The sequence below is a fragment of the Stegastes partitus genome, unplaced genomic scaffold, assembly GCF_000690725.1.
Source record: "Stegastes partitus isolate 25-593 unplaced genomic scaffold, Stegastes_partitus-1.0.2 Scaffold484, whole genome shotgun sequence".
In the NCBI taxonomy this organism is placed as follows: domain Eukaryota; kingdom Metazoa; phylum Chordata; class Actinopteri; family Pomacentridae; genus Stegastes; species Stegastes partitus.
Window position 1 is genome coordinate 42,177 of NW_007578215.1, and position 16,957 is coordinate 59,133.

The following is a 16,957-nucleotide window of genomic DNA, read 5'->3' on the forward strand; positions in this document are numbered from 1 at the left end:
CTTTTGGGGCGACGATGCCGTAAAAGAAAAAACATTTTACTGTTATTGCACAGATTTTTCCTGTTTTGTTAAATTACTATATAATATCTTAAAAAATTCACAGGAAAACAATTGAAATTTTACATGTAAACGGTGAAAAAAACAACAAACAGGCTAAAATGTCCACATTAAAAACCCATGTTCTGTATCTGTCGTCTGACGTGGTCGTTTTTATTTATTTATTTGGTTGTTTTACAGTGTTTGACATAAAATTGTACTATTCTTTGCAGTATTTAAATAAGAAAATAATGTATGTAATAGGGGCTGCAGGGTGGCGCAGTTGGTAGCACTGTTGCCTCGCAGCAAGAAGGTCGCTGGTTCACGTCCCGGTGGGGGCACCGGAATCTTTCTGTGTGGAGTTTGCATGTTCTCCCCGTGCAGCGTGGGTTCTCTCCGGGTTCTCCGGCTTCCTCCCACACAGTCCAAAAACATGTTGAGGTTAATTGGTGATTCTAAATTGTCTGTAGGTGTGAATGTGAGTGTGCTTGGTTGTCTGTCTCTAAGTGTAGCCCTGTGATAGACTGGTGACCTGTCCAGGGTGTCTCCTGCCTTCGCCCTGAGTCAGCTGGGATAGACTCCAGCCCCCCACGACCCTAGAGAGAATTAAGCGATGTATAGATGATGGATGGATGGATGTAATCGGGAAAATTGCTGAATAATTTTATGAAGTGTAGTTTACGACGTTTCCCATTTTTTGTTAAATTACAAATAATATCTAATAAATTAACGGGAAAAACATGTTGATTTTACGTGTTAACTGTAGAAAAAACAATAAAAACTAATGAAAAATTTAAAAAGGCTAAAATGTCCACATTAAAAATCAGTATTTTGTACCTGTAATCTATTTATTTATTTATGTAACAAATAATACAGTTAAATAATTATTTTTTAAAAATTTGTAATGTAGACATTTCTTCTTTAAAATAATGACAAATATCTGTAAAATAATGAGCTTGTATGATGTTGCGGTTAACCAGAAGTCAGATTGTTATGAGGTCAAGATTTATTTTTTTATTGTTTATTTTTATTTAAAAAATAATTCCTCGTTTTATTTATTTATTTATCATGTTGGAGTTCCCAGTTTTGCTCTTTAACGTGTAAAACTTTACTGTTGTGCTGCAAAATAACAAGAACTTGAACTAAATGATCATTTCTGCTGGATGATTAGTTGTTGGTAGGTTAATTGGTAGAAAAAAAAAGTGCATTTATTTTCTGAACATTTTATGCTTTTAAAAAAATAATTAAGACACAATCAGTCATTTGGTGAAAACAAAGTACAAAGTCTGACATTTCTGGATTACGTGTGTCAGGTTTTATTTGTACTCATTAACACCTGATGACCTGCAGACATGTGACCACCTGGTTCTGTTTGAACCCACCAGCTCTGGGTTCCTGGATCTTATTGGTCATTTTGACCTCGATGAATGAACCGCAGGTGAAGAATTGACTAAAACTGTCCGGCCTGCCGAGGAAGCGACCGGCGCTCTGCCGTGTCGAGCTCTAATTCACCGAGATCTGCACACAGTGAAACACATCCTCTGCCGTTAACATCCAGAAACACCGGCGCTCGCGTCCCTGCGCCTTGTCGCGCAGAGCCCTAATGGGCGAGGCGAGGCGGCGCCGCGCTGCAAATAAATTGGGTAATTTCCAAAATGTGTGTCCATTTTCGGGGAAAGATCTCATTACCTGAAGGTCGCGCCGCGCTGCGCTGTCGAGGAACTCTGCAAACCTTCCCTCTTTTTGTTTTTTCAGCACAATCCAATCAGTTTATTACGACTCCGCTGCTCATTTGCAAGTTTTCTGTGGAACTTTTTGCACATTTCACAGCAGAAAACTCTGGAAACCGTGTCGGCAGATTATTACGGGAGCGTTTCCTTTTGTTGTCGGATCAAATGTTAGTCACAGGAGCTTTGTATCAGAGAACAAGGCGTTTTTTTCTTTTTTTTTCTTATTTCCCATCCCGCCCGGCGCTGCACACTCTCAGGATCGCACAGAGCGTTATTTGCAGCCTCGTGTGAACATAAAAGCCTGCTCATAAAAGTTCCCCCGCAGTGAAAACGACCTAAATAAACACCGCTCCCAAATAAAACCCTCCCCGGGTTCATCTAACCCTTCCTGCAAAATGGAGGCCGGAGAGCGGAGAGGCATTAGGGAGCGAATACCTGAGGATGGCAAGGCTTTTGGAGTGGCAGCCATTTGGCGCTGATGCTGTCCAGAGTGCATCAAGGCAGCAGGAGTGGCTGCGTTTTTAGCCCCAACGCTGTTTTCAGCCCCACTGGAACCAATAACACTCTTCTTCCTGCACAGCACAGTCTGCAAAGGCTGTCAGAGGAGGGCTTTTTTTTTTTTTTTTAACATTTCAGTCACATTTCCAGAAATATCTCGAGCTGTGAAGCTGTTTGTTTGCCTGAAAGCATCATTCATACCTTAGTAGCTGCTCACGCAACACCGGCAATCTCTTACAGTGCCTCACAGCCTGCCAGGTGCGCTTCCAGCCTCCAGATTCCTCACTGACAGCAGGTCTACCGCCGCTCCTCCTGCAGCAGCAAAATGAAGATTACCTTCGTTGCCGATCAATCGTTTGATTGTTTTCCAGATTAGTGGCGTCTGTAAGTGGTAAAATAATGCTGATAAATGTTTCCCAAAACCCAACATGATGTCTTAAAATGCAGGCCGGCTTCCAGGACAACATGACTTCTAAAATGAGTTCCTAATCTGATCGGAGTCATTTAATATTTAACATCCACTGTTTTCTTACACAACACACACTTAAAGTGCACTGAAGTTGTTAAAGTCAATCCAGTGTAAATGCTTGATAACTGAAGAGCTCCACAACGGAAGAAAGAAAGAAAAAAATCTGCATTCCAGCTGTATTTTAATGTCTTGTTGAGCTCCAGTAGGGCCGTTTGAAATGTAGCGCTAGATGGTAGGATGTACTGAGGCTCCACAAGTTCTCAAAGACGGAGAAATCCTGTTTTCTTTACATGCATGTTAGATAATGTGTCGTAGATCAGCTGCAGTACCTGGTTGTCCCACCAGGTGGAGCCGCTTACTGTTTAACCCTGTAGAGACCAGAGGAGTCGTCACTCAGACGACAGGAAGTTGATGTTGGAGAGCAGGGAGCATTTTGGGAGTTTAGCTAGTAAAGGGGCGCCATGACAAAGACTTCTGTTGTGATTAATGACTTCAGATCACGTTTGAACAACTAGCGGAAGTCGGCTAGGTTTTTGTAGCCAAATGGCCGATGTAATCAAGCCAGTTTTACTTCCAATGTGATGTTTCAGTGGTTATAAAAGACTGAGGCCTTGTCTACACGTAGTAGGGTTTTTATAAAACCGAATATCCTCCCCCCTTCACACCACCTCGATTTTAGAGAAAAATTCATCCACACTAAACCGCATAAGTGTGTTATAAGTACATTCATAAGCTGCCAAACCTTCAGGTGGCAGTAGTTCCCTAAATCCGCCCTTCGCCTGTGTTCTTGTACGTGGACCAGTATCTGGGCCTGGACAGGAGACAACACAGGTCTGAGGGCGTCCACGCTGTTTCCGATGTAAACACAGGTCGCAGGTCGTGACATAAGAACATATTTTGTCGCAGGCAGTGATGTTTGGAAACCTAAAACCTGGTTACTGACGTCCACATGCAGACGCATAAACGGAGTTTTTAATGCTGTACATCTGCGTTTTCCTGTGGATGACAGAAGGAGTAGGAAAACATGGTTGTTTTGTGAGATACCCTGCTACGTGTGGACGAGGCCTTAATCAGTACTTAATACTAAAGGTGCTTATGGAGATGTAGAAACTCACCAAGACAAAGACTTCAGTGGCGTTTAATGACCTCTGATCAGAACTCGTGTGTTTACGACAAACCAGGACTAATCAGGACGATGCTTCCTTTTTGTCAGCAGCATGGCCGACATCGTTCGTCCTGATTCGTGGTATTACTTCATCGCTTATTAACTGACAAAGCTGCTGGTTATTGATTAGGTAAATCATTCAAAAACGCTAATTATCTGGCTTCGGTTCTTGCCAAAAAAATAACTCTATTGGATCCCGACGTCCCTGATTGTCAATTAATCTGCTTTTTCCCTAATTAGTTTCACTTCTCCTGGGCCTGAAAACGCCCCTCCTCTGCTCTGATGTACAAACTCCACCAAGACAAAGACTTCTGTGGTGATTAGTGACCTCCTAGCAGAGCTCTGACGGTCAAGACGAGCTGAGAATAACTTGGACAGCGTTTCTTAATCATGAGTGAAATCATTTATCCTAATTTGTGTTTTTAATTACTTACTAATTTGATAATGCTGTTGGTTATTGATTTAGAAAATCAATCAAAATGTGCATCCCCTTTACGACAGACGTAAACAAAGGATCAGTCTTTGGTTCTTCGTGGATACCAACCAGCTAAAAAAAAAAGCCTTGATCAGTCTTTGACGTCGCTAATTGTTTGCTTAGTCTGCTGATTGTTTGTTTGATTGATTTACCGTGTCTATCTCCTGTACTTATGAAGTTATGTGGGCTCTCAACTGCTATAAAATCTGAACTTTGTCATGCACGTGGAGGACCTGTCAGTCTAAAAATATTCATAGTACGATGGTAAAACTTTAAATAAAGTTACTGTAGATTTAAAAAGCTGTGGTCCCGAAAAACCAAACTCCCCTCAAACACTTATCATATAGAAGAGAGAACACAGATTATTTTATCTTTAACGTTCTGTAAAACAACCATCATTTGCTTTAAACGTCGACGCCGTGCTGCTCTGTTGGACCGAGAAAGATGTAATAAAAACAAAGAGTCGCGTCAGGATTATGATGTTGTGTTCGTACTCGTTATCTAATTAGAGGCAGCGATCCCCTCCGTCCTCACAGGGGAACTTTATCCGTTATGAATAAGCGGCCGTCGTAACTGGCCGAGGTTGTTCGCGCTCCGATGGGTTAGCAACGCGTCACTGCTGAACCTGATTTGTGTCGTTTGTCTTTGACTGAAGTTTAATGATGTTAATTGCTGTTTGGTGGAATGGAATGAAACAGCTCTCGCAGGGTTTTTTTTTTTGTTTTTTTGTTTTTTTTGTTCTCGCCGAAGATGTGAGGTTGGAGAGTTTTCATGTCTCATGACGTGGGCGTCGTGGAGCGCTCTGAGACTGTGGCTGTGATTAAGGGCTATGCAAATAAAAAGCATCCGTCACCGCCTCGACTTTTATCAATATCAACGCTGTCAGGTGGAGGCTATTTTTATAGAAAGCTCCTGGCCTGTGTGTGTGTGTGTTTTTTTAAATTGAGCATTGTCTTGTGGTCACACGCTGAGCGCACCATCTGCCGCCGCTGCAGCGCCGTCAACGTCCTTAAAAAGTCATTGCTGTATTCTTAATTATCTCGCTTTAATCACCTCCCCTCTTCAGGGAGATGAAAGGTTATTAGAAAATGAGCCCGCTCGGGGAATTTATTAAATCTGCAGCGCTGTGCTGTATGCTGCTGCTGCATATATATATGCGAGGCCCTGCTGTCCTTGTGCCATGTGTTACAGTATTTACAGTTTTTTTTTTCCTTGGCTGAAGCTGCATCACACTCGACCATCTCCTTCCTGCTGTAATTATATCAGCCTCTTTTTTTTTCTGTTTAACTTGTTCCCGTCCTTCGCTGTCTGTCACGTCGTGTTTGTTTGCACATGCGGGCCCGGTTTCTGGACTCTGTTTGATCGCTTTTAATCGTTTGATGGAAGAAAAATGAAAGCGGAGCGAGCCGGAGTCAATGTCACCTCACAGCTTTAAAGAGGAATAAAAAAATACATCAAAACAGCTTTTTGATTCTGTTTTGTCAAGTTTCAGTTTCAAGCGGAAGCAAACTTTTGAAATGTGGCAAAAAACAAAAATACGAGTCAGGATTGTTTATTGTAGCGTCGATGTGCAGTGAAGTCAGCAGGGGGCGCTGTAGCTGCCAAACAAAACTCACAGAAGAAGAAACCAAGATTTACCCATGGAGAGAGAGATTGTTTTCTATCATAAAAGCTGAATTATTCTTTTGTGTCAGCTGGTGTCGGCCATCTTTTGATCCAGTGAGTTCAGAGAAGATGCTTCGATCTCCCGTAAAGAACATTAAATCTGTTTAGACAAAGCTAAAAACCGCCTCAAGCGAGCGTTAAAAGTGTTTTTCTAATGCAATACGGCAACATGCACATAAAAACAGGTCATGGAAGCATCAAAAATCCGGAAAACTCTGCAGTATTCGTTAAGATTTGAGTTATGTGTCGGGTTTTCATGATATTTAAACGCTATGCTTCTATGAGCAGGATGTCAGTGTTTCACTTTTTTAAATGTGTTTTTTTATATTGTATGAGGCAAAAACCGAAGTAGACGTCTGCAAACTACAATACAGACGTATATGAGGACATTTTCAGCTACGTAAAAATACAAATACAGTTAGAAACGATGCTTATATCATTGTAGACGCTGCTAGACGGCTGTGCACAGAGAAGCTTCTAGTCTCCACTCAGCTACTCAGACAGCTGTGTGAGCAGAAGTTAGTTTAAACAAATGTAGAATAAGGCGTTCTAATGTCATATTTACCTGAAACCAAGTGATTTTATCTGCCTGGTAGTGCAACCCAGAGACATACAGATGGACCTGAGCACCTGCGTGACACCTGAATTTGGGGTTTTAATGTGCAACCCAAATAGTCTGAAGCCTCGTCAAGATATTTTGCATGTGTGTAATATGCAGTTAGTATATCTGACGCTGTAATGTACAGATGTCACCTAAAGGTCTCACATTCATCAGTAGACGCTATTACTGTGCACAGAGAAACCTCTAGTCTCCTCTATGAAGTGCAGAATTAGTTTATAAAGAGTGAATTAAGGTGCTCTAATCTCAGATTTACCTCAGTTGATACCAGGTGATTCAGAGGCAGACGGACAAACCTGCTGAGTGTGAAAAACAAAAATGTTTAGTTTCACGTGACAGATTTTTTTGTTTGCCTTTTTTCTGGAGCTGCAGGTGCAGTAAGGTGACTATTCACAGAGAAGCCTCTGGTCTCCGCTCAGTTACTGCAGCTCAGACAGATGTGTGACCAAAAGTTGAAGTAAAATAAAACACTCTGATGGCAGATTTACCAACCGAGTGAGTTTATCTACACGTGTCGACTGACCAGAGACACACAGACCGATCTGCTGGAGCACTGGTGTGACCGATAAAAAGGTTTAACTTGTGAAGCCTCTCGTCTCCGCTCACGAAAAAGATGCTCTCATACACACAAAAACCCCCCACTAATTTATCTACCTGAGACGGTCACGGACAGACACATCTTTTAGTGTATAGTAAGCAGTTTGTAATTTTTCTGAAGCTACAATATCCAGACGCCCCCTAAATGCCTCACATGGATCAGTAGAAGCTTCTACTCTCCACTCAGGTACTGCAGCCCCGAGACTCAGACAAATACAACATCAAAAACTAGTTTGAAAAGAGTGAACTAGGCTGTTCTAATGTCAGATTAATCAGAGTTCACACTAATTTTATCTACCTGAGACGGACAGAGAAAGACTTCAGGAGCGCTTGATGGAGTTTTAGCTGCACTATGTAGCCTTTTAAACATGACACTTGTTTTCTTTTTAAACATACAGCAATGCAGTTTGTAATTTTTCTGAAGCTCCAATTTCCAGATGTCCCCTAAATGCCTCACACAGAGAAGCCTCTAGTCTCGACTCAGGCAGATTACTGGTTTGATAGAAGAGTGAATGAACCAGATTTGATGGAGGTAAATTGAGGTTATTTAACGGAAAAGATTTTTTTTTTTTGTAGGTTTTTGCTCAGTGATACCTTTTATTCCACTCCCACCGGTTTAAAAATGACAATCCACACAAAAAGCAGCAGTTTGTTTACTTCTGCCCACAGCTCCGTCCGACCGCCTCAAGTTTGAATCTCTCAATTATTTGGCCTCTGACTTTTTTGCCGCTCGTGAAAAGACAAACCTGCGACCCGCCGCCTCCGTCTGAATCACCTTCGTCCGTCCTCCGTCCCTCGTCGACAGTCAATCAAGTCACTTTTACCCCCCGGCGGGGACGCGTGAAGCAGATCAGAGCGGAGATATGCAGCAGAAATTTAGAGGTGATGTATCATCAGTCTCTTTTTTTTTCCCTTCCTCTCAGCGTGAGAAGAAGCCTCGTTAGCATTCATGTGTAGCCTCCGCGGTCTGTGGCACGTAGCGGCGTCCTCCATTATTGAGCAGTCGTAAACGCTTTGAAGTTGTGCTGTTTGGGGAGTTTTTTTTTTTTTTTGTTCCTAAACAGAGTTGCGGCGGCGGCAGCGACACGAGGCTTTGAAAAGGCAGAAATCTCAACTAGTTATTGTGTCATATTGATCCTCGTTTTTCCTCATGTGGTTTTTTTCCTCTCACACGGTTGCAGCTCGTGTGCTCATTCCTCCGAGCGGGAAAAAAAAAGGCAGAGCTGCAGCGGCGTCATTGAAAACGAGGTCAAGGTGACAGAGGATCTAATTGACGCCGAGCTCGACCCCTTCAGGTTCCCCCGGGACACTCCGCCACATGGCTTCACCGCCGGCTGCTCATTAGCATTTGACCGCGTGGGCAAAAAAAATAAAAAATGCTGCGGCTTCATCTAATGGCGGGAATACGGTCGGGATGTAATTTAATTAATGTGCGAGTCTGTGGTCAGATAACATTAAAACAATTTCACAGCGGCATCGGAATCAAAGTGGTCTGGAAAAATACTTAAAAAAAAGAGAGAGAGGGGGCTAGTTAGCGGCTGGTTTATCTTCGACGGTGATAGGGAGCATATTTCTGGGAGTCTTTAGATTAATGCAGCTCAGTGGAAGGACGGATTTAATGCGCGGAAACGTACGGCGGACGCGTTCAGTGTGAATAAATCTGCATAATAATTCACAAGTGAGACGAAGATTCATCAGGATTCGGTTCCGCTGAACGAACTCGGAACAGCCGTGAAGTTGATTCCTGAAGAAGTGAGAACACCAGAGCCCACGTCAGCTGCATTGTGGGTAACGGCGGCGCCAAGGTTCTGGTTCTTTAACTGCACACTGTGGGTTGTAGGAGTTCAACACCAAGACACGCACAGATGAGTTTGATTACCGTAAATTCCAGACTATTGAGCACCTGAACATGAGCCACACCCACTGACTGAAAACTAGTTTTGTACATATACAGGCTGCACTTGTCTATAAGCTGCAGGTGTCCACGATGTAACATGAGATATTTACACAGAAAGATTGTTTAACTTTTAATTCAATACATACTGGTAACATACACAAATACGTAGATGCTTTTTTCTGAACAGTGCCTGTAACACGGCTGGTTAGGAAAAGAAGAAATACAGCAGCCTACCAGGAGAAGTCTTTGATCGCTATCTTCATCTTCCTCCTGCACTAAAACCACTAAAGTCGTCTTCAGTATAACTTGGTCACACACTTCCTCAGTCTCTCTTTCGTTGTCGCTCTCAGTGTCACTTTCGTCTCGAGGCAAATTCGTAAAAATCCATAAATTAGCTGCATCATTGTTTAAGCTGCAGTGTTCAAAGCGTGTGAATAAGTAGTGACTTATAGTCCAGACATTACGGTACTTGGTCGAATCCAGCAAAGACGTTTCTTAACACAGCCTTATTAGCCTAAATTAATTCTAAATATACATAAAAACCTAACATTTATGTCTTATTAAACCATTTCATACTGAAATATATTCATATAATTCCAACAAATAGAACTTTGTCAACTGCAACGCAACAACTATTGAGGAATTTAGAAGATGTTGGTTGTGATGTCCCAGCTTACAGATCAGTCTCGAGTCATTTTTAGCTGATCGGTATCAGCGAGAACAAAAGTCCGATCTTTTATTTCCATCCACAGTCGCACATGTTTAAATAATTTCCTCTATACGTGCAACTCTGTCAGCCAGTCCTTGACCCCGACTTGATTTGACAACACTCCCTGCGAGCCAACATGAAGCTGCTCGCCTTCTCTGGTAAATAATCAGAGGCTCCCCCTGGTGGTGCAACCAGGTGCTACAGCTGATCCACAATAGTTAAAGTGTGTGCTACCGAGGAGAAGCTACCGTGTGTCGGTAGATGTTAAATATATTGGAAATGCTCAACTTTTACATCCACAACAGCTTTTTGAAACTTTTTTTTTAGTTTTAATCTTGCATATTCAGAAAATTAAATCATTTCACTCTAAAACGATAAGAGCAGACTCAAACCAAAACTTTCCCTGACTCATGAGTAATTTTCCCAATTATTCTGACACCACACAAATGCGATACGAACCCCGCAACAAAAACTTTGTAGATTTGTAGATGAACTAAATTTTTCACAGCAAACTGAGCGATTCCACCTGCAGCCTTATTATTTAAAATAGTTCCAAATCATCACTAAAAGCAGATACCTGCAGCTTATTAAATTGTTTTATACTAGAATGATAAGAACAGACATAAACCAGATGTTTTTTGTCCAGATTTTCTGAGTTGTTTTGACTTCATTGTGAATTTTTCCAGTCAGGAGCTTATTTTATTTTATTTTTTATTTTTTTTACAAAATCATTATAAAAAGCTGATACATGCAGCATATTAAATGATTTCATACTGAAATTATTAAAAAGAAACCAAAACAAAAGCTGTAGCACTGACTTAAAGGTGCGTTCAGGTGAAAATTTCCAACTGGAAACTCATTTTTCTGATTATTCCGACGCCACATGGATGCAACATGAACCCCGCAGCAAAAAAATCACATCTGTAGATCAAATAAACGCTCCAAAGAGCATTTAGTGACTCCACCTACAGCTTTATTAGAATTAATGAATTCTAAATCAACATGAAAAGCCAGTTTTGCAGCACAATAAATCACTAAAGACAAATATAATAAAAAACACAATCAAAACCAAAAGTTGAAATGATAAAAACAGACTCCACCAAGACTTTCTGAGTCGTTCTCTGCAGTCGGAAATTAATTTTTCCAATGATTCCAAATGCGACATCAAAATGGCAGCAAATTTATTTGTAGGTAAACCAAATCATCCACAGAACAATTAGTGACTCTACTTGCAGCCTTGTTATCCTAAATTAATTCCTAATCAACACAAAAAGCACATTTTTGCAACGTATAAGATCGTTTTTTACTGAGCAGCGGAAACAAAAGTCGTAGCTCCGACTTAAAGGTGCGTTCAGGTGAATTTTTCCAGGCTGGAAACTCATTTTTCTGATTATTCTGACGCCACATGAATGCAACATGAGCACAGCAGTGAAATGTTGTGACTTTGGACGGTTTGGTTTTGTGCTCAGAGGGACGATGTGACTGCGATCCAGACTTCATCACTCAATCAAACGCTGCCAGGTTGTTAAAATCAGAGCTCACCGTCACGTTTCTGCTGTTTCACTTCTGCAGCAGCTCAGATACAAAACAAACAAACAAATCGACTCCCAGATGTTTTGTGATTAGTAGTTGTGAACTGTTGGGCACAATGAAGTCTGACGTTGGGGATTACCGCCGTTAGCCTCCATAATGCAGCGTTTAAAGCATTTAGCTGCTGTTTATTGGGAGCGGCTTAGAATAAGCTTTCTAAATCCTGGATCGCCCACATCATGAGCAACGAGTCGTACAGATACGGAGATTAGAGGCCACGTGTGCTAACTTGTGTCCTCAGACGTGTTGAAGGTTCGTCTTTGTCTTTTCTGCAGCGACGCTCTGAGCGGGACGCCGGCGGCTGCATGAGGAGGCCGAGCGACGGGACCCTGGTCCTCACGTAGACCCTCCAGACCCGCCACCGCCCCGACATGGTGAGGAACACGTTCTGAGTGTGCTGGACTAGTGTGAGTGCCACTGATAGCTTCCTAATTAGAGGCAACAAGAAGGAAAACATGTGGAGGTACAACACCACAAAACAGATATGTGATACATTTATATTTAGAAGCAGAGGTTGGAACTTGTTGTCCTAAAATTGTTTTAAAAAGTTCTGCAAAGTTCTGGTCTTGTTTTCAGGAGAAGTTGTTGAAGTTCTTCATAAAGGCAGGATAAAGTTTTCTAAATATGACGGTTCTAGTGTTTTTGGACCACATGTAGGTCCTTCATCGTGTCACATGGGAATGTTTTCAACATTTCTGTTTTCTTTTCTTGTCTTTTGGTATAAAGATTAAAATACAGCCAATAGCTTCTTTTTGTTGTTGTTTTTCTTTTTGTGTACACTCTGATAATTAACACAAAATTATGTTTTATGTTCTCCAGATATTTACAAAGTTATTTTATGGATATATTTGCAGTTATTTGCAGTGTCTATGCTATAATTTTCAAATTATATAATAGATATATTTCTGTTTTTTAGCTGTTTTTACAGTTTTTTTTCTTGTTAAATTATAGATTTACAGTTAAATAGCAGAAGAATGTTTTCACAATAAAGAATATATATATATATGCCTTGTTTATTTTATTTTATTTTATTTTTTTATTTTTTTTACAGTGGAAAACCTCTTAATTTACACAAAATGTTGTTTTGCAATTATGGGACCAAGTCTAGTTTATGAACTTCCAGCAGCTTTTCTGTTATTTTAGGGATTAAAAAAAAAAAAAAAAAAAAGATTAAGCCTGGTGATAAAGAACAAGTGGGATTTACCAACACTGATGACTTGTACGACCTTCGTACAAACGTTTGATAAATACAGATCTTTTTTTCGTACTTATGCACACTCTACATTTCATTCGTACGACAGAATCTAGAACCTTTTCTAGCTCTGATGCTAAATGAGGCCCCTGGTGATGAGCCTCCGAAGCCTTTTCTTTTTATTTTGTGGATTTATTTAACATTTGCAGTTTGTTCACTGTAGATTTGACCATTAAAAAGCAAAAAAACGGCCTGATTTTTAAAGTGTATTTACATTTTTCAGCATAGGTTCCCCATTAAATAGCAGATAATTCAGTAAACTCAGCTTGTGTCGCAGGTTTTAAGGCTAAAAGTTACAAACATAAACTCCAAACTGTTGCATCTTTAAGAATTTGTGGGTTTCTGAAGTCGCCTTTGACTCAAACGCTGTAAAACTTTGACAAAGATGTGATTATGGAATAAATTCAACCTTGGATGAGGCAGAACCTCTGGACATGTGTTCCAGCTCCAGGGCTGGTTCCACCCATGATGTGTCTTCTGGTAGATGAAGAAACACTGGTGAACATGTTAACAAGCTGAGCACTGGACTTCCACCGCCGGGCGTCTTTAAGCATTGATGCCGACGGTCCGGCAGCAGAAACAGCCCGAGGCGCTTGATGTGTGTGATTTAAATGAAGGAGCTGCTGAGTGGTTTTCTCACATTTAAATCTCGCCGGTCGGTGGAATAAACTCAGGTGAGGCCGGTTTGACGGCCGGCCATCTGCTGCTCCCAGTTTCTCTGAGTTGCGTCAGCAGGCTCACCGATCCTCACACTTATGTTTAAAGGATGTGATGAGAATCTGTAGCCGCGAAAAACGAACTGAAAGTAAAGGCAGGAAACTTCCAGGTGAAACTTTAGCTGCTTCCAAACTGCAATATAACAGAAACATTTCATTAATAGGGGTTTATTTTGAAGTCAGTAGTGCAACAAGCGTTTGTTTTTAAACCCCTGTCACCATTTCATTTAGTGTTTTTTCTCCTATTTTTCACTGCAATGTAGAAAAAGAAAAAGTTTAATTTATGTGCTTATTTTACAAAAATGTAAAAAATAGTTAAACAATCTGGAATGATCATGTCTTCAAGTGTCTACATGTTTTAACAGTGCTGGACTCCCCACGTCCAGCTGTAGAAACACTTATGTATTGATCCAGGAGGTTGGATTCTCCTCTCAGTCTCTCTCGTCGTCTTTGTTTGGTTTCTTTTGTGTCTCGTTTCTGTTGTTTTGTTTTGTTTTTTGTTCAGTTTGTCTTGTTTTTGTCTAGTTTTGTGTAGTTTTCTACATCTGAGTCGCTTTGTGTCTCATTTCTGTTGTTTTCTGTCTTATTTTTGACAAGTTGTCTGTTTCATGTCGTTTTTTTTTTTTTTAAATCTTGTTTGTTTGGATCTGTCTCGTTTCTGTCATTTGATCTGGTTTATGTTGTTTTGTGTCTCTTTCTGGTCAGTTCGTCTCCACATCCTACAGATATTCATCTGGCTCCATGTTTCCAGCCTCTCCAGACTTTTTCTCTGCTCTGCTCTCAAACTGGGATTTACAAGAAACATCACAGTGTTTAGCTTCGATTTGTTCAGTCACGCCTGACTGGTTAAAGGAAAATTAAAAACACAAAGATTCTCTCTGTTTGTGCAGTTTCTTGCGCTGATGAGTGGTTTGGTTCTGGTGATTTTTTAAAAGCTCAACAGGCCTTTCAGAGGGTCAAGCCTGTTACGAAGTGGATCAAACAAACATAAACAAGGTGGATATTTTAGAAGCAGCGTCTATGAAATGACAGAACTCACCACACAGCAGCCGTCTTTTATTTAAAATAAACAGTTTAAAATCTTCCCGTTGAAGCATTTCGACGTCTGATCTGAAGTCTCGAGTTGCAGCGGAATAAAGAGAAACTTCCTTTCGAGGTCGCTGCGTTTCAGCTCGTGGCCTTTCGTGAAGGTGAAAGTGTTTCCAAAAGTTCACAGAGAGGTCGGCGGCTGAACAACTGATGGTCTCGCCGTGAAGCCGCTCTTTGTCCTGCGAGTTTCCGTCGAGGTCGGTCGGACGCCGTCGCCGCTCACACTGCGTTTCTCTGAAGAACTCGACTTCACCAGACGACGTTTCTGCCTCCAGAGCAGCTGCTGGTTTTAATTTAAGCTTTCTGAGCAGATCTGAGGAGAAATGTTTAATATTTATTGTAAAGCTGAGTTTGTGAACGACCTTCTGAGGTGGTTATTAGAGAATCTTCAGCAGCTCCAGCATCACTGCTGATTATTTATAAGGCAGATGCACCAAAACTGATTCAAGCTGCTTCATGTCTTGTTTTTCTTTGCTGTTGGTTCATTTTTTACTGCAGTATAAAGTCCTGCAGCTCTAAGGCAGCCTCTACTTTGTGCAGTATGACAGTTAAAATGCCATAAACCATCGAAATTAAATAAAAGTAATATTTCTTTGATTATTTTTCAAAAATCAGGGTAAAAAAAAAAAAGCCTGAATCAATATTTTCAATATTTTCAAGATCCCACCGGTGTTAGTAACACTGGAAAACAAACGGTGGCTCCGCATGCAAAGATGTGAAACTATTTAGATTTTCAAACCTCCACAAACTTTACATTTTCCTCTCTGCTCTGCTCATCAGCTGTAGAAAGATGTTCCACCATCAGCTGGATGGATCTCCAACTACTTGCTCCTCTGTTCACTGTTTCAGAGCCGTGCTGCGTTTATTTATTGATCCACTAGGTTGGATTTTGCTCTGTCTAAATTTTCTCAAAATTATTTGAAACTTCGCCAAAGTAACATGAAATTGTCCAAAATGACCTGAGACACGTCTAAAATGACCTGAACCTAGTTCCAAATGACAAATGTTTAGGAGATTTTGGGTAATTTACGTAACTGTGGACGAGTTTTTTCTCACTTTGGACCATATTTAGTTCAGTTTTGAGCTGTAAAGGGCAGTTTTATGTATTTGTGTTCACTTTGTGTCTTGTTTTTGTTGTTGTGGGTCTCATTTGTGTCATTTTCTTTACTCTTTCTGGTTGCTTTGTGTCCACATTCGATAGATATTTAGCTCCACAAACATTTTCCTCTCTGCTCTGCTCACCAGCTGTAGAAAGATGTTCCACCATCAGCTGGATGTATCTCCAACAACTTCCTCCTCTGTCCACTGTTCCTGAGCCATGCCTAATTTCGGTCCCGTGATTGTTGGTCACAGCTGAGTTCATAACATCTTCATAGTTGCACCAAGAAGTGCAGAACGTTTTCGTTCAGGTTCTGGTTAAAGCAAACGGTTGATTTTTGGTGCATTTCTTTAAATGAGACATGCAAAATAAAGTGATTCTAAGCTGAGGTTTGGTTGTTTTCTAACAGAGTGGTGCGTCACAGATGAGCCGGTCGTTGATTGTGTGTGAAAGTGGAAAATCTAGACAATTCTTTTTCTGTTTTTACAGTTTCTGGATGTGATAAATAGTGTAATTTTTCCAAATAATATAACACGTCTTTCAAACCTCACCAGGCTGTTTTCAGTCACATCTGATCCTCCCCAGTGATTTCACACAAAGCAAAATGCTACAGGAATCACTTCTGATGTGCGTGTCAGATGTAAGTAAATGGCATCCTGCGACAAAATCCTGCAACGCAATTAATTAAAGCGCCGAATGTCATTATCTTGTAATTGCGGTGCGACGCCGAACTCCCAGCTGTCTTGTAGCTCGCAAATAAAAGGAACCAGGCCGAGACGCGGGCCGGGCCGGCGTCCAGGATCCTCCGCGAACGTCTTAATCTTTCATTTAGATCTCGTTAATGTTTGCTCGGGCGTCCACGCTGCCCCACACTTTGCCGCTACAGAGCCTCAGATGCCCCCCGGCGGCTCGGCGAGAGATTAGCTAGGTCGTGATGAATGACCCTCGTAGCTCCGGCGCGAGCCCCCGGGATTCGTGGCCATGAATTATTAAAGCGGCGTCATAAATAACTCACCGTAATGAGGGGTGCTTACTCGCTGCAGGCGGCGGTGGAGGGAGGAGAAGGGAACAGAGGGAGAGCAGAGGATGGGAGCAGGATGATGGAGGGAGCTGGAGGTTTGACCTTGGACTGGCGACGCTCGGCCGAAGCGCTCAGGCTTGTAAAAGCAGAGCGGAGGGAGAGTTTCCATCAGCGTGGACGAGATTCCTCCAAGTGTCCCCCCTGGAAAATGAAATAACGCTGTCCATGTCTACATTTAGAGCTCAGGTTACCACCTTGAACCCCCACAAAATGCATTTCCCTCGCTGCTCGGCACATTTCTAGAAAGATGTTCCACCATCAGCTGGATGT

The 16,957-nt window shown here is 41.5% G+C and overlaps 1 protein-coding gene across 1 annotated transcript in view; it reads left to right on the top strand.

Moving 5' to 3' along the window:
* The window catches only part of LOC103361058 (spermatid perinuclear RNA-binding protein-like), a 63,223-nt gene that overhangs the window by 26,220 nt on the left and 20,046 nt on the right, over positions 1–16,957 (top strand). The window contains exon 2 of the mRNA XM_008287050.1: positions 11,726–11,824. Coding sequence (XP_008285272.1) covers positions 11,822–11,824 — 3 coding nt within the window. The 5' untranslated portion in view covers positions 11,726–11,821. The remainder of the gene's footprint in view (positions 1–11,725; positions 11,825–16,957) is intronic.